General features: G+C 38.0%; 2 protein-coding genes across 11 annotated transcripts; one reads left to right on the forward strand and one right to left on the reverse strand.

Moving 5' to 3' along the window:
* Window positions 1-300: 300 nt before the first annotated feature.
* Window positions 301-3809, reverse strand: CIAO2B (cytosolic iron-sulfur assembly component 2B). Its single transcript, XM_068956243.1, has 5 exons — window positions 3584-3809; window positions 3398-3477; window positions 3034-3159; window positions 2422-2467; window positions 301-1884 (listed from the first exon to the last, which is right to left on the reverse strand). The coding sequence occupies exons 1-5, from the start codon at window positions 3723-3725 to the stop codon at window positions 1787-1789; spliced, it is 492 nt and encodes a 163-aa protein (XP_068812344.1). The 5' UTR covers window positions 3726-3809; the 3' UTR covers window positions 301-1786.
* A 46-nt stretch (window positions 3810-3855) lies between these two features.
* Window positions 3856-19680, forward strand: LOC104143980 (fatty acyl-CoA hydrolase precursor, medium chain). 10 transcript variants are annotated; one of them, XM_068956246.1, is made up of 16 exons: window positions 3856-4001; window positions 4795-5003; window positions 8081-8198; window positions 8717-8803; window positions 10546-10745; window positions 11165-11303; window positions 11564-11697; window positions 12203-12356; window positions 12615-12716; window positions 13558-13656; window positions 14131-14271; window positions 15590-15670; window positions 16541-16688; window positions 17371-17520; window positions 18900-18972; window positions 19136-19680. In XM_068956246.1, exons 4-16 carry the CDS (start codon window positions 8729-8731, stop codon window positions 19323-19325), a joined length of 1686 nt encoding a protein of 561 aa, XP_068812347.1. In that variant the 5' UTR covers window positions 3856-4001; window positions 4795-5003; window positions 8081-8198; window positions 8717-8728; the 3' UTR covers window positions 19326-19680. The 10 variants fall into 10 exon arrangements, with proteins under 10 accessions (XP_068812347.1, XP_009673027.1, XP_068812354.1 ...); XM_068956253.1 differs by having other exon boundaries at window positions 3863-4001; window positions 8659-8803; XM_009674732.2 differs by lacking the exon at window positions 4795-5003.
* The last annotated feature ends 220 nt before the right edge of the window (window positions 19681-19900 follow it).

The raw sequence follows: 19900 nt of genomic DNA on the forward strand, positions 1-19900 counted from the left end.
TCTGTTGACAGCTTACTCATCCTTCTGTTTTCCCACACACATACTTGCACTCCAGTCTTCCCAAAAGCTGTGAAGGCACCATTCTTTTTCAGAAAGAGAGAAAGAGAAAGAGAGAAAACAAAAACAAACGAACAAAGCTTGTTGCTTTTTGCCCGTGAGATGCCTGTGTGAATTGCTGTGGCTGAAGTTTTCATTTGTGTTGCAATGGCTGGCAACATCAGAACTGATTAATGATTCAGCAAGAGAGGCAGAGAGGGAAGATAATACTAACATAAGGAACATTCTGCTCCTTTCCCAGTATTAATATTACACAAATATTGTCTTTATTTACAATTTCAAATTCATGCATCCAAGCAAGAACTGATCATTCAAAGCATGCTAAGCCAAATAAGCAGATGAAGGCTGCTGCAGAGCTGGCATTCTGTACAAGCCTTGTGAAAATTAGGTGCCTCATTTCTCAAACTGGAAGGAAATTAGCACTTATTTCTGTCCTAATTTGCTCTGTGATTTTAACTATCCTACTTGGATACCACTGCTTCAGTTTTTTCAACAGCTCAACAGAGATTAGAGTGGAGTATCAGGCTGTGGCTTACGTAATCATAAGGTTCACCATTTTTAAAAGGTACTCCGAGATCCTTCAAGAGAAACGACTACTAAAAGGTAAAGCGTTATACATTGTGCTGATCCTGTCTACTTTGAAAAAAGTATACTAGTTACTCACTTTCTAGCTAATTGCTGATGGTGAAGGTACTTGATAATTGATACATAACACTGCATGCATGTAGCAACCAAAAAACTTTATTGGTCTATTTCTTTAACAGTCTGTTTTTTTTTTTCTTTTTTTTTTTTTTCCTTTCATGTGGTCTAGGATTAAAAACATCTCTTAAAGTTAATCATGGAAATCTAAATGAATTTTTCTATTGTCAATTTCCACCACAGACAACAGTTTAGTAAGTGCCGTATTTTCCAGCCCAGTAACATGGGATAAGTATTAGTACTAAATCTGAATATATCCTTAAAGCAAAACGTATGATTTAGCTGTCAAACTTTACCAGGAAAGTCTTCAGCAGGGAGTAGCTGGACTGTTCATACTGAAAACTATGCATAACTCCCTCCTAGGCTGTGACAGGTGCAGAAAAAAAAAATCTACCTCAGAAATAGAACTTCTGGAAATTACTTACCAGAAGTAATGAGTAGTTAAAAATAATCACATTTCATACAGGTATAGAGAGCCCTCCCTCTTTGGCAAATCCAAGTCAATATCATAAAAAACAAATAGATGATTTAGAAGTGTTTACATTTTTTTGCTACTGGCATGTTATGTCTTTGCACGCATTGACTTGTAAAAATCTCAATGTTTGAAGCTAAAATTATATTAACAGTCCAAAATAATCATATGAATGGAAAGATTTTAACTGCTAATTTGCTTGGTCAATGTGTAAAACCCACTTCTAAAATGCAGTTCATAACTAATCTTTGGTTTAGGATGGTCAGAATTCCATTAAAACCAAGTTCAAACAGATCTTTCTAAAGATATGTCCAGAAAAATCCTACTCTGCTTGAGCTAATAAACTTAAAAAGTCAATATTCATAATACTTGTGTACCTGCCTGTAAGCTAATTTCCTACATATTAATTTTTGTAGAAGTAATGAAACATTTCTTTAAGAAAATCCAAGTCCCTTTATTTTGCTTATAGATACATAGATAAAGAAACACTTGCATCACCACTTATATACAAAATTAATTTAACAAAAGCATAATACCAAAGATTTCCTCATCAGGCAATTATGATCGAGCAGACAAGCACTGATTCACCACCTCCAGTAAGTGAGAGTTTTCCAAAGCAGCTGCTACACGTTCTTTATCAGCAAGCTGTTTATTAACTGTTCAGGGAAAAAAAATATATATATAAAACTTGTCAAAACATTGGTATATAATGTCTTTTTAAAAACATTATACGTTGAGACTGATAATCACACTGTTGCTATGATACTCAGGTAGACTTGTAATTCTGCAGATGCTGAGCACACTACAGAGTTGTAATATAAAGTCAAAGCTACCATATTATCACAAGTTAAACAAGGAGGCTATTTATGATTCACCAGCAGTGAGCTATGCATGTATAGCTGTAATAAGAAATTTACCCTCAGCTTCTGCTCATTTTCTGAGCCCTCCATAATGCAGGCAAATTGGGGACTATTTGAGAACGCAAACTGTCTGAGGAAACGTTTCAGGTAAGGTGCATGACATATCTAAGTTTTATTATTATGCATTCTGGTTCTGTAACATCTGGTGGAAGGGGCTGTGTGTGAAGTCCAGATACTCAACAGCTGCTCTGCAGACGCAAGAGTATCTCTCACTCTAATTTGCAAGATTAAAAGTGTAAAGAAAAACACACAACAAAGCACTAAAAAGCTCACCTGCATGCTCAGAGGCGTGTGTTCCTGGTGTTATATGAACATCCACCTTAAAAGGAGAAAAAGAGTCACAAAAGAAGAAGAGAGAGGACAAGCCAACAACACACCGGAAGCTCGGACTCAAATAATTAAACAAGGAAAACAAGACAATTAAAAACACACACACACGTTCTTGTCAAAGCCAGTGATTGTATATAGCAAAACAAAACAAAGTCTAAAATCTGGATTCCAGGCAAAAGCCTGCACTGCATGCTGCGCTCTGATCTGCTTTACGCCTCCTTCAGGCAGCTGCGTAAAACACAGGCCTCTAATCCCCATTCATAAAAGTGAGATTCTCACCCTTAAGGAGCTAGGGTGCCACAAAGAACTAAATGTCATTCCCCATCGTGCTCCTGTTTGCCTTTGACTCGACCTTCAGAGAGCAGGCATTCTGTATCCACTCTTTAGTTTAGTGCCTTCTGATTCTTGTAGTGTTTCCCTTCCCCCATAATATGAGGAGATGAAGAAAAGCTCTAGTTAGTTTTCACTTTAATTTGCTTTTCACTTAAAGTTAGTTGTCAGTTTTTTAAAAACACACCGCCTTCTTCTGCTTTCTGGACTGATTCTATTACTCACCTTAAATCTCTCAGGCAGAGATCTAATCAGTTTTACTTTTATGGACAGGCCAATTAATGTCGCCATGCTGCAGTGAGGAATCGTGGGTGTAAACTCCACTGCTACGGTACTTTCAGCGTCATTCACCTGTCGAAAAGCAAACACTCTCTATGTACAAAACTCACTGACCGTATCACAAGCCAGCAGCAGGCACTGCGTGTGAAACGCAGCTTGCAGCTCCGCTCTGCTGCTCATCGTTTTCCTCCTTGTCATTTTCATACGTTACGGTTGAGCGAAGCACAAGTCTACGCTAACTCTCCTTTCACGGCCACGGGAACACGGAAACTAAGCCGCGGCGTTTGGACAAGCCTGGCAGAGCACTCGCCTTGACGCGGACCTGCTCCACGACGTTCAGCTCCTCCAGGGTGAGCGGGTGCTCGGGGTCGTTGATGGAGCGGATGAGATGTGCCAGGCTGAGGAAAACGCGCTGCGGGCGGCTGCGCCACCGGCCGCCGCCCCGGCCCCCCCCACCCCCAACCCCGGCCCGGCCCTCCCTGCCCCGGCAGGATATCGAAGATCTCGCGGTCGTCGATGGAGTCGGGCAGCTCGTCGTCCTCCTCCCGCGCCGTCACCGGCCGCTCCCCCGAGCGGCGGTAGATGAGGGGGTTGGCGTTCTCCAGCGGCGCCGCGCCGCCGCCGCCCGGGCCCACCATGGCCGCCGGCAGCTCTGCGCCGCGAGGCGGGCGGCCCTTCCGGCGCGGCGCGCCGCCGGCGGAAGGAGCCCGGACGCGCTTCGGCGCCGCACCGCGCGCGCGGGGCCGTTGGCGATTGGCCGTTGGCCGCGGGGGGAGGGGGCAGAGGAGGAAGCTGAGGCGCCTGAGGTGCGGGTGGCGGTTCCCTCTGCGGGCGGGCGGGTGGCGGCCCTCCGTGACCTCCGCCGTTGTCGCTCGCCGCTTTTGTAGTAGGGATGCGCGTCGCGGGAGTCGGAGGTGAATTTAGAAGTGGGTTTTTTTTGCCGCGGTTTTGTTCAGCTGTCGAGAGACAGAGGTAGCACCTCGTCTCTGGCCGTGGAAGTGGAGCGTTAAAGGGCGTATTGGTGAGCTGGGAGGCCGCGTGCAGTGACTTAAGTGTTGCCTGGCGTTAAACATAAGGTCTGAGGGGGGAAAGGGAATGACTTCGTTCCAGTCGGTGGCTCTCTAAAGTTTTTGTTTGAGCGCCTTTGCTGTTTACTTAGTGCTTGCGAAGACAGGTAAACTAAACAGCGTTTTAAATGCAAAATGTTATTGATTAAGGTGATTTCTTTTATCGTGTAGATAATTTGAAAAGTCAAGCTGTGTATAGTAGTAAATATGACAAACTGTTAAATAAACTGAAGTGATAAAGTGAATGTAATGATGCTTTATGTTTTGGCTTTATAGACCCCTTTATAATAGGGTTAAAGCTTTTACTCCTGCATAAACATCTTGTATGCAGTCATCTGGGTCATATGTTTGTTCCTCTTTGCAAAAAAATGATCCCCATAGGGTTTTTTGAGTAATTTGTTTTATTACTTTGTGCTTAAGTGACACATCTGTCCTACTGTATCAAGTCATCGTACATGTAAGCCACTACATTTTATTTTTTATGTAAGAAAAACATTAATGTAGTCCTCAGGCTGAGTGAGGTAATTTCCCTTTTGGTTAATTAGAAATAAAAATAATTTGAAAGGAATTGAGATTTACTGCTTCGAAAGATTTAGTGTTTTGAAGGAAAGTCACATATTGTGGTTCTGTTGTTTAAAAGTACTTTACAGAAATTGCAGTTAATGCTGTTGTGCATGACGCCTGCATGGAGTCTGGTGAGAACGGTGCTGCCCCAGCAGATTCAGTATGCTGCTTGTTGCACTACACCACTGCAGACAGAAACAAATGCTGTTGCATGGGCTGAAAGTTGGACAGCGATGCGTTTTATAGCAGCTCTCCAGAGCTGGAAGGCACTTTTGTGAGCTAGAGGTGAGAGATACCGAGCCTGGGATCTGCTTTTAGGTTTTTTGAAAACCATATGTCACTTTTACAGATTATATGACGGAATACCAGGATCTTTTCAGTTAGCACTATGGTCTGTATACCAGGTTTTATTCCACCAACTAGCTGATCAGCTAGAATTCCTGCTACGTGATGAAATTTTGGGGTATAATATCCTCATAGTGAGGAGGAATTGGAAATAATATTTGTATACTACTTCAGAAATTGTTGCTTGTATAATGACTGTGAGGTGGGTTTATTCCTCCAGACAGCTTTGAATTCTTGTGATGTAGCAGATAAAAATATTATTTGCCATTTGCTCTTGAGGACTTTTGCTGCAGAAGCTGCCAAAATCACCCCACTTAACCTGTTTCTGTAGAAGTTATAGATTGTTTTAGAGAGTCATCAGCAACTTTTGTTTGACAGAAGGATGCAAATATTAGGAAAAAAATATGCTACAATAAGCTTATCCTACAAAAGAAAAATTTTGGCATTCTTTCCTGTGGGTTCCCTGTCAAAGAAGTCCTCCAAGAATTATGCCAAGAAGTTCCACAGGAACCTGGGTTTTCTGTGGTGATAACACAAACTATATCATGTAACTTTACCGTTATCAGTGTCTCATGGCTCGTCTCTTAGAGAAAGAGAGTCATAAGGAACAACAGATTCAGTACTAGGCACATTCACAAGTATTTCACCTCGCTCAAAATAACCTTGACATAGACCTGAGGTATTACCAAAGCTCTAGGTTGAAATTCCTAGGGGTTTGGTAGAGCTGCCTGTTATCTTTATTTAATGTGCTCCTATTTTTGGTACTGGATTCTATAAACTTCCTGCAGAGCTGAGGGTGTATGTTACAGTAGGGGAAATCTTGATGTGTTGCATTCTCCTTGCAGACATTAAATGCGTTTTGATGGTGCTTCTTTGGCCTACTAGTAGCAGACGGAGAAAACATTCATTTAGGAACTCTCTGAGGGTTATGTGCAAAATCGGATGGAGTATGTGGAAATTAGAACCTGTGGATTTCCCAGTGTAATAGTTCTCTTACGTGCATCCTGTAGCTCACAGCTACTCTGCACCTACGTTCTGACAGCGATTTTGGCAAAGAAGGGAAAAAGCTGAGAGTCACATACTCAAAAGTGTTCACAGACCTGTCCTACACTAAAGCCAGAACAGGAGTGTAGGAATGTCCATGTGGTTCATGCATTCATGAACACTGGCAAATAAAACTGAACATATCTGTAGTGATTTACGTTGTTTTTTATACTCTTGATTCCTTTGATTTGATTTTGTCAACAGACAAATTACTGTCCTTGTATATGGAACCCATTAAGTCAATAGGATTTTTCAAAATACCTGCTTCCATCGTTTAGGTGAGGTGAGTCAAGACAAACTAGCAAGTACAAGAATGAACTGAAATGGTTTTTCTTGACCAGTCTGTGCAGTTTATTTCTAATATAAGTATATCCAGAGATCACGTGAGCCACTTTTTACAAAAATATACTGATTTCTTATCAATTTGTTGTGTAGGGCATGAAAGCTCAAATCCAGAGGTGACTAGCAAAATATGCAGTTTCAAGGACGATAGAACAGCATAAAGGGAACAGATAGGATTGTGAATGTCTTCTTGGGGTACCTGCTGCAAAATCACCAGCTGGATTCTGGAGATTTCCTTCAGTGCAACCACCTGAACTGTGGAGCAGTTAGAGAGACTCCGTTTCGTACCTGCAAGCATAAGATAATTCTTTATAGTAGCTCTTATATTCTGTTTGCTAAATTGCAAAATCAATACATGCTTGCTTTACTGAGGTTATGTTAAAATGTGTAAGAGACTGAAGGAGTCCTAAAATCCCTCTGCTATTTGTCCTATGAATTCAGTTGTTTCATCCTCTTAAAAAAAAAAGCTCAGAAATGATCAAAAGTTTTAAAAATCTATTAATAATTTTCATGATTTTTTAATATGCAATGTAATAAATAAGTTTAATTATTCATGGATGATATTGGTATTTTTACTGGTGTGGTCCTTTTAAGTCCTAGTTATAGATTTGATTGTGTGAGGTACTGTATGAGCAAGATGGCCCTTGCTTCCAAGTGCTCACATAAAAGATAAATACAGCGTGTAGAGTATAGAAAGATACACAGCATCATTCAGAACAATAGCTGATAGTCTCCATACTGACAGACAAGTCAGTGTCAAGTCTTTTTGGAGAAAATATGACAAATAAGATATTAATTATAGTGATTTTACAAATTTTGATCAGCAGCCTTACCACCGCAGCCTGTGTTCCAAACACATAACAAATCCCATAAGGAATGGAGTAAAAAGTACGTGTTTGTAAGCTAGCATCGTGGTTTTGGAAGCAATGACAGTCTCTTGGTAGTGAATGAGAGATAATACATCAAGGATAGTCTTTGCAGTTGCCTTGAAAGTAAGGTAAAATAGTTTATTTGACGGCATAAGGAATGAGGGGACAGATGACGTTTTCCTCCAGTTCATGACTTCTCAGGCTCAATGAAAGGTTAAGACACTCTAGTCAGAAAAACAATATTTCTCACTGTAGCCTTAGGCAACATATTAAGTGGAAGGTGATCAACACAGCCTCTTGCATAACAATACTTTTATGTTTCAGTTGCTTCTGATCTCTCTTCAGAAATAGTGCAATAGTTTGGATATCGTTTGTGGGTCTAAAAGAGTTGTTTGTGCAGATTAAAAATTAGTTGATCTAACTTCCTGTGAGTGTTTTACATAGTCTTTGGTGTCCGTGAGCTAGGTTGTGAATAAAGAGTTGAGTGTACTAGTGTAAGGACAGATTCCTATAATTGTGTTATCAGTGCATATAGGTAAAGAGACTTTCTTATTCAAAAACTTTCTTGTTTGTTTCAATAACAGATTTTCTAAATTTCAAAATAACTCAGTATTATGAAACAATGGGAAGTTAAAACAGCTGTTTTTAGATCACTTCAGAAGTTTACTGAGCTTCAGAAATGCGGTTCTGAGAAATCATGAGGTAAAATTCATATTTTAATGTAATTTTCTTTGATGTGGACTTTTCCATTATATCACTAAGGTGTCTACAAAACATGGCCTGGCAACAGACACTGAGAAGTATCTTAAAAATTCAGAGTCCTGTTTTGACAATTGCTGAAGATTAATGAAATGTTTGCACACCTGCTGATTCAAACAAGGTAGGCAAGCTATCTGTGAGCAAAATTCCTATTTATTATTATTCCTCCTTATCTCTACTTTCTTCTTTATATTAACTGAATATAATATTAAAATCAAGATTGCATTGGCATTAAGGTTTGCTTCTTAATCCATTCCTTTGTTATCTTAAATTGGTCTTTAAGTTAGTATGTATTATTTTGGATGATACATTTTGTTGGTAAGCATCATTTTTCTGTCTGTATAGGAGATAAAAAGGGTAAGTCTGAGCTGATTTACCTGTAGTGGAGCTGATGTTGGCTGGGTCCACCCTTTTATCAAAAGTGAATTCCAATTTCTATCTGTTCCTTAAAGGTTTATGATTATAAAAAGATGCTGAATGTAAAGTCACAAGAGACTATTGCCTCTGCTGTTCTCCGAATTTAAGAAATTTACATTTCATAGTAATACTGCACCAAAACCTTAGTAAATTCTCTTATGTAGGAGTCAGAAGGTACATCACCTTTTAGAATTTGATGGTGTTTAATTTGAAATTCTACAGAAGATATTGGAGATGAGACTTAAAACCTCTACTGTAAAAACAATTCTGAGGAGCAGAAGAGCAACAGGAAGTTTAAACATGACAAAGGTAACAAAAAACTAACAATCAAACTCATTGAAATCATACTGACACCTAGCAAAGCAAATGTGCTTAAAGATTATGGAAGGTTTTACGATAACCTTTTTAATCCTGCAGAGAACGCAACATATATACTCTTTCTCCAAAAAGGTTTAAGGATCTTCAAATACTAGGGACATGGCAGACTGCGTGTTATATGTCCACATCTCTTTGTACCATATTATGCATATATTTGCATACAAACCCATGGGTTTTTTTGCATTGCTAATTCTAAAATGGAGGAATGTAAGGAATCATGGAAAAAATTAGGCTGGAAGTGTTCAGTGGAGATCCTCTATCCCAACCACCTGCTCAAAGCAGAGCTAACTTTAAAGGTAAAAGGATTATGGGGCATAGGTCTAGAAAGCATGCACTTGCCTCTCTGTGTTGGTAACTTGGCTGTAGTAGATAGTTCTTTCAATTCAGAATACTGTAATAAAAGTGATCATTGGTAATATGTCTGTTTTCAATTGTGCCCGTTTGTCTTCTTGCAGATGATAAATTAAGTAACTATAAATTACAATTTATATAATTATGGTACTGCACTTGTTCACTGATAAAGGGGAAAATATGTGATTGATGGTATAGCCCTCTTTTCTCCTTTTGCAAGGATCAACCATTCTGATTTTTCAAATTGATACTTATTAGGTCTTTGTGATGTACAGAGGTGGTTTATTTTACAGGAACTTAAGTACCATTAGCTCTGAACCTCTGCAGGGCTTCAGTGTTTTGTCTGCTTGTAGGATTAAAAACAACTGCTGTTAAACCTTTTGTTGCCATTCACAGATGGTGCTTGGTCATTTTCAGTTCCTCAGTTCTCAGTATGAGGTAATGATTAGGTACCTTCCACTAGGGGATTGTGTTTACACTTTGTATCAAGTACAGCTCTGAAAGTACATGATGTAGTGTATGTTCAAAGGGGAATTTAACCACATTCCCTACCCAGAGTTCCCTAAGCAAGGGGGGACCTTTGTACCTCTTCCGCATAAAAACAGAAAATACTCTGGAATCCAAACAGGGGAAAAATGGCTCCTGAAGGCCATCTTCCTTTGCTTTGTACCCTGATCTGTAATATGGCATTCAGCATTTGTGGAACAGAAGGTGAGATGTAAAATCTGTTATTGATGATGAGGAAGTAACCGCACTGAGAAATTGCAGGGTAATAGTTTTCAAAGGTAGCAGTACATCCGTTACGTTTGTATTGGCATTTCAGATACCTATATCTGAAGTAGCAGTATCCTAATAAGCTTGATGCAAAAATGACTTTTTGTGGGATGAAACCATTCCTGAAGATATACCTATTGGTAAAGTAATGAAAGGTTTTGTTTCTTAGAAGGTAAAAATAGAAACATTTCTGAATTATCTAAATAAATTAGCTTGAATATCTTGTTGGATGATAAATTTAGAAAATGTTAATGATTCTGACGGTTGCTGTTTGTCCTGAAGTTAGTTTTTAAACTTTGTGGTCTTGCGCAGTGAGTAAACCATGGTCTTAACCTATCTCCAGTTGTCATTGGCAGAGCCAGCTGTGGGAGTGTTTGGCAGGGGGTACAACTTTGTCATTGTACAAAAGTAAAATGAAAACTTTGAACAAAATTGAAAGGAACAGGCTGAAATCTTCTAAGTAAAAGTCAGCAAAAAATACTTCACTGAAAAGCCTGTCTGATAGTCATGAAGATTAATTCTTTTGACTTATCTGTTGCTTAGGACAGAAGTTTGCTGAGCCAGAGGTGACAATTGCACTTGGGCGGCTCAAAGGGAAACAAGCAAACGTAAAAGGAACAGACAGACTTGTAGATGTCTTCCTTGGAATTCCTTTTGCAAAAGCACCTGTTGGATCCTTGAGGTTTTCCCCACCTGAACCACCTGAAGCCTGGAATGATCTGAGAGATGCAACTTCCTACCCACCACTGTGAGAGCTGTATGGTTCACTTGTATATAGGGCTTGTTCATGTTTGTTAGTTTGTCATATTTATCAGTGTATGGAGTTCTGATTTTCAGAAAGGAGCTTGCATGGACTGGTAATGAGTGCACTGACAATACTGAAATACTCCATAAGAACTATGAGACTAGGAAATGTAAGGAATTCCTAGGAAATGTCTTTCTCTGGAAATCAGGTTTTCTCATTATACTGTGTTGAAATAATTCACCTTTAAACATATAAATACAGACATATTTTTACAATTGGCTATTCTAACTATATATAAACAATTCAATCTGCATGGGAATACATCTGTGGGGTGAAATTTTTTTTTTCCTCCATCTATTGCTGTTGCATTGTTGTCATTGCAGTTGTGTTACTAATAGTTAAATTTAATTTCATTTGTGAAGATGTCCTCAAGATCTGACCATACTGAAAAGAATTGAAAAAAACTGGAAAGAAAAACACCCTCCATTCCAAACTTCTGAAGACTGTTTGTATCTGAATATTTACAGCCCTGCTGGTTCAGATAAGAAGGACAAATTACCTGTAAGTAAATCCATTGTACAAACTTCAGAGTGGTACAAAGTTACGTGTAGCTCCTAAATCGCTTGACTGCTTTTGAAAATGTGATGCTGCATTAGCAAAAATAATATTGTTATGTGAAATTCAAAGTTCACTGGCTTAAAATTCAGCTCCCATTCATTTTCAGTGATTTGGAGTACTTAATTCTCTGAAGTTGTTTTTCATTTTTAAATGAAATCTAAAAAGCAGTATATAAAAGTAAGTCTCACCTTCTTTTCTCCAAGGTAATGGTGTGGATCCATGGTGGCAATTTTATATTTGGCGGTGCTTCTAGGTATGATGGTTCTGCACTTGCAGCTTATGAGAATGTTGTGGTAGTAGTAATTCAGTACAGACTTGGACTTCTTGGATTCTTCAGGTAAGGTGACCTATTTCACTTCTTACTAAGTATTTCATGTCTTATTTAAAACATGGATTGAACTTCTACACCAGCTTCCCACTGGTATGGTGGTTTAAATCTATGTAGTTCCCCAACACTGCGACACGAGGACATTGAGAATCAGGTCCTTAAAGTCTACTACTTGCAATGTCGTTTGATTACAGCCTGCTATTAAAACATTGTTGGGCTTGTCTGGTTCTATGCAGGGTGTTCCTTCTTGCCATCTCCTTCATCTCTCCACTGGTGTGTAAAGCAAAAGTTCATATAGTATAAGCCTAGGAATCCATCTAGGTATGGATGAACAGTGGAGACTGATAAGTCAGTGGGGCTTAGATCTGACTTTAGAGTGAGAGGTTATACAGATCTTTCTTTGGCTAGATATGTCTGTTGGCCCACACCATAAGGTGGTGGGGTTTATGTTATTCTGGTATTAGAAGAACTAATAGTCTTCCTGAAAATTTGGCTTATACTGTTTCATTTTCAGTACTGGTGATGAACATGCTCGTGGGAACTGGGCATTTTTGGATCAAGTAGCAGCTCTTTGGTGGATCCAGGAAAACATTCAACATTTTGGTGGAGATCCAGGATCTGTCACACTCTTTGGTGTATCAGCAGGATCTTGCTGTGTTTCTGCACATGTAGGCATGGAGTAAATATACTGAAAAGTGAAATCTTAAAAATCTTAGAAAGCAACTCAATTAATGTAATTGTTAATGCTTAATCTGATTTATAAAAGGTAATAGCACATTGTGCCAAGCCTGGACACTTCTCCTCTAAGCACATAAAAATATATGTATTTATTTCCCTGCTGAATCCAGCAGTCTAGTTGGATAGGAAGTTATGAGCTAAAGACCTTAACGTACAATAAATACTTTCTGTTCTTCCCTTTTTGGCAGGTTCTGTCTCCTTTGTCTAAGGGTCTATTTCATAAGGCAATATCAGAGAGTGGGATTATAATTCCCCCTAATAAGGATTTACTACTTTCAGCAAATCTTAAGGTAGGCTCATTTTTGCATTTTAAAGTCTCTATAATCTAAAATAGGATATTTCTTTTATCTGATACTTTTGTTAAAAGAGAAAAGAGGAAAATCTCGCTGCATATTAGGCAATAACGCTAATGAGAATTAATTCTTAAGGCATATGTGTAGATATATAGATTAGCACTGTCTATTTTCGATCTTACCATGCTCTTCTGGTGTTCAGAGTAGGTTGTACAGTTATGTGATTATAATATTTGTGGGAGGGTTTGAGCATTTTTAAATAATACGCACATGCCTATCTAGGCATATGTCCATTTCTGTGCACACTGTCATTTATGCAGTAACTGTGGGGTTTATCATGGAAATTACTATGGATGCTTACCTAGAATCCAGAAGAGGCTTTACATTTTTATTCAGCGATGGGCTTTTATTGGAGGGTCTTTATTTGAAACTAATACATTTTAAAAGGAAAGCTTTAAAATTAAATTCCTCTCTGTAAGTACCTTTTCATTTCTCTTCCTGAAACAGCAAACTAGTAATGTGAATCTCACATAAGCTGATTCTCTGAATTTTCTTGCCTTACTTGATTTATGTTACAACCTTATGTTATTTCTGCAGCAAGGTGTGTTGCAGGAAGGTGAACAGCAGTATAGCAAGAGAAGTACAAAAGGATGATTTGATTTCATGATCTAACTATAGTATTCACAGTAAAATAAAATACCTGAAGACCTATCAAATTAACCTAAATCAGCCCTTATATAAAACTGTTAACAATACTATATATAATAGTTTTCTGTGTATAATTTCCTTAAAGACTACCTCATAATTGACAGTTCATATCTTTGTTAATAATTTTCAGAGAATTGCAAGTATATTTAAGTGTGAGGCAGACACTTCACTCTCACTAACAAATTGTTTAAGGAACAAGGAAGCAAAGGATATAGTCTTTAACAGTACGGTAAGTGAAACTTTACTTAATTACAGATTTTTGTGTGGCACACTTGCAAAACTTCAGCTCAGTCTCTGACCAGAGTTCCTAGTTGACCTGTTCCAAAGTTTTTTCTGAATTTTTAACAAAATATGTGCTAAATATTCAAATAATTGCACAAGATTTCTCTTTAGAATTTTCAATGAAGTGTCCCAGTGCATGCAAAATTCTGGGCAAGACTCAAGCATACATATGCTTTGATGTCAGTTAGAAGCAGCACAAGGACAGGAAACAATTAAATTACTCCATAGCATGCCTCAGCCAGGCTAGTATTTGATAGTCTTGTGCAATACTGTTACAGTAGTTCTAGATTTTATATACTCTGATTCCTTATAGCCTTTTTTCGCACTTAGACCATTCAACATAGGCATTGTATTATATGAGCTAAAGGAAAAAGAAAAATAAGATCAACAATTTAATATTCTTTTTTTTTTCATCTTTCAGGAAATCCTATTTCTACCCTTAGTTTTGGATGGAGTATTTCTTCATAAGTCACCTGAAGAAATATTGGCTGGAAAAGAATTTAATGCAGTCCCATTTATGATAGGAGTCACGAACAATGAATTTGGCTGGAATATTCGATCTGTAATTTAATGGCTATTTTTCACTTTTTTGTATGTGTGCATTAACTGATTCAGGCATCTCTGAGAAGAGTAGGTGAGGTATTTCCTGGTAGGACATCTTTTAATAATGGCCAAAAGGCTTTGCATTGGTGGAAACGTATACGAGGTAAACTTTACTTGCGTTGTGAATCTATAATGGCCCAGAACAATTTTCCTTGCTCAGAAAACAATGAGACAGGCTCCATCCCGCAAGATGGAACTACATGGATGTCCCTGGAATGTCAATTTTAAACAATATTTTCTCTTCCTAAAATTTTAATTTCTCATCCAGGCAGTGAGGCGAAAAACAGCACAATATTCAAAGGCTTATTACTCAAAGGAAAACAAAAATGATCTGTCCTCACAAAACAAAATTACACACGCAGTGTTCAGGTTTGATAGTTGGAACACTTAAAAATGCCACATTGATCATCTGAAGTAGCTTGCCACTTAATGTCATTATGAACTTTGCTGGTTCTGTCATTTCCCCATGTTCCTTGATACCATGCAGAAAGATCTATTGTTTGAAGATCTCAGATGGGGACAGATAATGTAGAAAACGTGCATGTACCACCCACTCTCAGTGCATGGATTTTTCCCTTTCCCATGGGAAATCCATGGGTAACCCCAAAAAGGAATCAGTTGCTATACAGTGCACAAAACTGCAGAGGGTGGATTTGTGTCCTGTCCGTTTCTTGTCCCTTTCGTTTCTTAAGTGTTTATGCTCAGCTATGTAATACAAAGCATTTGCTCTGAGTCTACGTAACAAGTGTGTCTCTGGGAGTATGGTAGTGCTCAAGCCGAGAAGAAAAACGTTCAGTGAATGTGTTCTAATTCATTATCCAGACAGAAGAGTCATTCTGTATAATAATCAAAAAGCAGAGGAACTGCACCTTACTCCACATTTAAAGGATTCAAGCAACTCAGCCAGAGGTTGAGAAGCTGTGGGGCTGCCAGTGACTGTTAAAGATTTCCACTATGAGAAGGAAAGTAAAGCTTTCACTGAAGCTTTTCACTTCAGTTCTGCTCTGGTGCTTTGTAGTCTCTTAAGTTTCTTAGAAATGTATATTGTTTTAAGGATAAATCACTTAGCATGAGTGATTTATGTAGAAAACCTTCACTAAGTAAACTTTTACTGCAGATTCTTCGATATAGCTGCTGCATTGTACTGCATTTCTGTTAGGACATGATGCTTCACAAATAAATACTAGTAGTAAGAATGAAGTGGACTCAAATAGTTCCAATATTAAAAATTCTGGAGAAGTTGCATGGGCTTAATAACATTCTTGTTTTCTGTGCAGACGTCAGTAATACCAGGTTTGAAGGAAGTGGGAGATAAAAAATCAGTCGCATCAGCTTTAGAGATTCTGCGTCCAATGATGGTAAGAACTGTTGGTCTAATTTCACTTCAGATGTGAAATTCTTTTAAAGAGTATACCAAACTTGCATAATTTGGTATTCTCTAGTCTCCTGCTTGAGTCATAGTGCTACTAAGCCTCAAAGGCATGATATGCTTTGGGGACAGTCCCAGCAAAGTTGACAAAACTACAGTGAGTGTATGGAGTTGCACAGAAATAGGATTGAGTGGGGTCTAAATTTTGGGAGATAACCTTTTCTTTCTAGACCTCTGAACCAGCATTTTTATGTTACATGTTTATATGTGGAATTACTGTAATAGTCCCTCTAATCTTACTAATAATCCCTCTAATGGCTAATCTCTTGGCTGAAGGGTTTCAAGGCAATGTTTACATTGAATTAATGTGGCTTTCAAGTAGTTACTGAAAATACTTTGCACTTTTGAAATGTACGGGTTTTTTAAAGCAGTAAGTTCTAACACCAAGAGGATAAAATGAGTTTGGGGATCCCGTTGGTCTTGCCCTGTGTTCTCGTAGACCACAAATCTTTCAAGGACTCAGAACTTCTGCTTTCATTATTCCAGTCTCCTTCTCCCTGAGAAAACAGATGCCAAAGTCATTGTCAGGAGAAGCTGCTGGAACTTCATTGGTTCCTGAAGTGTTTTAATCTATATAAATCTCATGTAAATTTGACCTGATTTTTTTTTTACCCCTCCCCACAAAATATAGTATACGAACAGGTTTGATTTGCCATCATGGTTTCCCCTCAACATAGGTGCTACCCTGTGTCTTTGTGCTGTTGCAGAATCTCTGAAGTTTCAAAGGTGACGTTTTTAGCTACTAATTCAAATAATGCTAATTTTCCTATTTGTTTTTTGTTTTCCCTTTTTCTCATAGGGTGTATCATCAGAGCTTCTGTCCATGATAATAGATGAGTATCTAGGAGACACAGATGATCCTGCTGAGCTACGGGACCGATTTCTGGACTTGCTGGGAGATGCAGCAATTGTTATACCATCCATTAAAATGCTGAATTATCACAAGGGTGAGCTAATGAATACCAGCTATAGGAAAAAAAAAAAAAAAACTCAAAATAGGACCTTCAAACGTCATACTACATGCTGGATCAAATGGTTTAGACAAAAAATCCGGCCATGTGTAGGCTGCTCTTTTTGAAATTCCAACTGGGAACTTAAGGTGAAAAGTGATTAGGTCTGCAGGACTGCGTCAGGCATGTGTATGTATATACTCCTTTACCTTTGTACTAGTGTCTTGCACTTGTGCTGATATCCAGAGTGCAGCGTGATAACATAGATAAATGTTTCCTAAATGAAGTATACAGGCTTAAAAATTAAAACATATTAAAGTAACCTGGAATTTGTCCTTTGACCCACTGATATTTGGGAGGTCACCAGCTCTGTAATCTGGAGATCTTCTGATATTTAAGTTTAGACCAACCCTGCTAAAACCCAGAACTGGAAGATAATTGGATTTTATTTTGTTTTCTGTAAGTCTTTCTGGGGTGAATCTTTCATGATTGGTATTAGTACTGCGAGTTCTTAATTTCAAATTAAAAATAAAAAGGCATACTTGGCTATGCTGTTACATAATAAATGTGCCCTGTCATTCATAAAGCTTTGGGCATACTTAGAGTAATGTTTTAGGAAGCTGATGTCAGACGTAATTAATACACCTCTCCTCTAACTCTGTAATGTTATGTCCTCCAGAGTCTGGAGCTCCAACCTACTTCTTTGAATATCAGCATCGGCCCACTTTATACTGGGATACTAAACCAGAGTATGTGAAAGCTGATCATGGAGATGAAGTTAGCTTTGTCTTTGGAGGACCATATCTGGCAGGTGACATACGCCTACGTGGTAAGGAACGGAACCTTTAGTGTTCATTTATCAATTGCTCTAATAATATTGACAGTATTGTATTACGCAGAACTAGTTTTATTTTAATCAGCTGAAGTCACATATTTTAGAAGTGAGACCAAAGTATAACCCTTTCTCCTGTCTGTATTTGTTTAACATTAATTTACTATCTCGCTATTTTTTACCGTGTACAGTTTGCTGTCTCTGAAGCACAGTAAGTTACACACATTGTAAACAGTTTTAGCAAGCAGAAAATTTGCTAGAAAACATCACTTTCATTAATCCAGCACTGTCCATGAATTTGCTGAATAGCTTTGTCTAAAAAACAAATTGAGGGAAAGATCAATTACACTGACAGGGGATTAGCAGAATACTTGGGAAGCAGGAAATCTAGGCTCTCTCCTTTGCCTGAGGAATTTAAGCTAATGTCTCCTCCTTTCCAGGAAATCCCACTGGGCATCAGGCTCCAGAGAATGGGGGAGCCTGTCTCTTTTGCTGATAGTTTTCCAGCTTGTGTTAATTAGAATAAGGATGTAACTCCAGTGTTTCATCTTCTACGTGAAGATCTAATAGTTATGTTAGAGACTGTTTTCTCCCATGGCTCCATTACTATTTAAGCATTTTATTCATAATGGAATTGGTCCAATGAGGAAGGATTAAGGATGTACTTCTAAAATTGCCTTTGCCTTGGCAGTTTGGGTATTCTCTTAGGATTTTGGAAGTGTGGCATCTGGTTCCTTCAGACAGAATGGTTCCTTGCTGCAGTCCAAGTGAATGTGCCAGTCATTGAACAGTTAGATAAAAGAAGCCACATCCTCAGGAATATTATGAGTCCAGCACTTTTGCTTTAATTGCGGATGCCTAAAGCGTAAATACTCAGAATAGAGTATTTCTTTTTCCATGAAACAAATTTGAAGTAATTCTTATGTTGATGAAGAAACATAGAAATTCTACTTACTTTAAGTTGAATTCATCATTTTTTGAATTCATCATTTTTTTCAGCTTTTATTTTTCTGATTTTCACAGTATTTCCCAGTCTATTTCAAAGCCCACATCAGTGAAACTATTTCCTTTTACCCCAGTGAACTTTGGAATAGTCCAACTGTCTTGTAAAGTCATTAATTAATCTGTACCCTTTGATTTTTAGCCTGCGCTAGAGTGTACTATCCATTTTTTTTCTGTTTTCCCAGACTTTGAGAACATTAAAATAGCAAATAATTTTCTTGATGTATTGAGTTGTATGTATAAATAATAAGGTAACTAACACACTGTAACTAGAACTTTTACTAACTTATTTCAGGTGAGGTATTTCTACTGTAACCAGTAGGTTGTGTAAAAATTAACATACCTTTATAATTATTTTGTATTTTGTCTTTCAGATGAAGTTACAGAGGAAGAAAAGAACCTTAGTAGAACGCTAATGAAGTACTGGGCTAACTTTGCTCGAAATGGGTGAGAATCATGAGACTCATGAGACTCATGACACATGTTGTTAGAAAAGTATTTTATAATGTCTCCATAGTGAGTTAGCTGTTCTGTTGATTCTTCACTGCTGTGATTGACTTTCCCTGCAGATTGAGAAGGGCCTTCGCTCTTTCTTTCTTGTTATTTCCAGAAATCCGAATGGGGAAGGTTTAGTTGAATGGCCATCTTATAACCTAAATGAAGAATACTTAGAGATAAATCTCAAGCAAAAGAAAGCCAGGAAATTGAAAGAAAAGAAGGTGGACTTCTGGAGAAAGGTGATATTTGAAAAGATAAATGATGAAAGAATGGAAAGCAGGAAGATTAATTCAGAGTTATAGTTTACAGTCTAAACATATGCATAGTAGGCATACTGTTATGATAGCAAAAGAAATTATTTAAAATATTTTAAAGGATAAAGTGATGTTTCTTCTCCTTTCACTTTTTCTTTGCACTTTTTCTTGTCACATTTACAGATATTCACCATAATGATTATAATTTATCTGTTTCTGTTTTGTGATCCTTTTTTCCTGGGTTCACGTCCACAACAGAACTCTGATTTATTAAACATAGTTACCAGATTTCTCTTCTGCTCAGGTTTTATCTCTGTTTCCCATGACTGAAGGCAGAATGTAGCAGCAACATTGTTTTATTATAATGAAGTCAATAAAGACCTGATTTGCAAATAGAACTGTCTGTCTGATGTCAAGTGTATCGGTGATGGTACAGAAGTTCTGGTCCGATTCACATACAGCAATGTTCTTCATGAAAAGAACTGAAACCAAAAAATGTTCTGTTTCTTAAGTCAGTTTTACAGCAGTGACAATGGTCAGTGTCCGGTATGTTTCTGACTGTTGAGGTACATAATCTGTAAGAGTAGTGCTGGAATTAAGACTTCTCTCAACTCTTAGGAAAG

This window comes from Struthio camelus, chromosome 10, assembly GCF_040807025.1.
Source record: "Struthio camelus isolate bStrCam1 chromosome 10, bStrCam1.hap1, whole genome shotgun sequence".
NCBI classification, from domain to species: Eukaryota; Metazoa; Chordata; class Aves; order Struthioniformes; family Struthionidae; genus Struthio; species Struthio camelus.

What these genes read in the sequence shown, in the direction of transcription:
- CIAO2B (XM_068956243.1), bottom strand. Translation starts at nt 3,725, where the DNA reads ATGGTGGGCCCGGGCGGCGGCGGCGCGGCGCCGCTGGAGAACGCCAAC. An exon ending in TGGAGCAGGTCCGCGTCAAG is followed by an intron (nt 3,160 to 3,397) that starts GCGAGTGCTCTG and finishes GCTTTTCGACAG; the next exon opens with GTGAATGACGCTGAAAGTAC. An exon ending in CTCTGCCTGAGAGATTTAAG is followed by an intron (nt 2,468 to 3,033) that starts GTGAGTAATAGA and finishes TCTCCTTTTAAG; the next exon opens with GTGGATGTTCATATAACACC.
- LOC104143980 (XM_009674730.2), top strand. Translation starts at nt 9,859, where the DNA reads ATGGCTCCTGAAGGCCATCTTCCTTTGCTTTGTACCCTGATCTGTAAT. An exon ending in ATATAGTCTTTAACAGTACG is followed by an intron (nt 13,657 to 14,130) that starts GTAAGTGAAACT and finishes TTCATCTTTCAG; the next exon opens with GAAATCCTATTTCTACCCTT. An exon ending in AATGCTGAATTATCACAAGG is followed by an intron (nt 16,689 to 17,370) that starts GTGAGCTAATGA and finishes TATGTCCTCCAG; the next exon opens with AGTCTGGAGCTCCAACCTAC.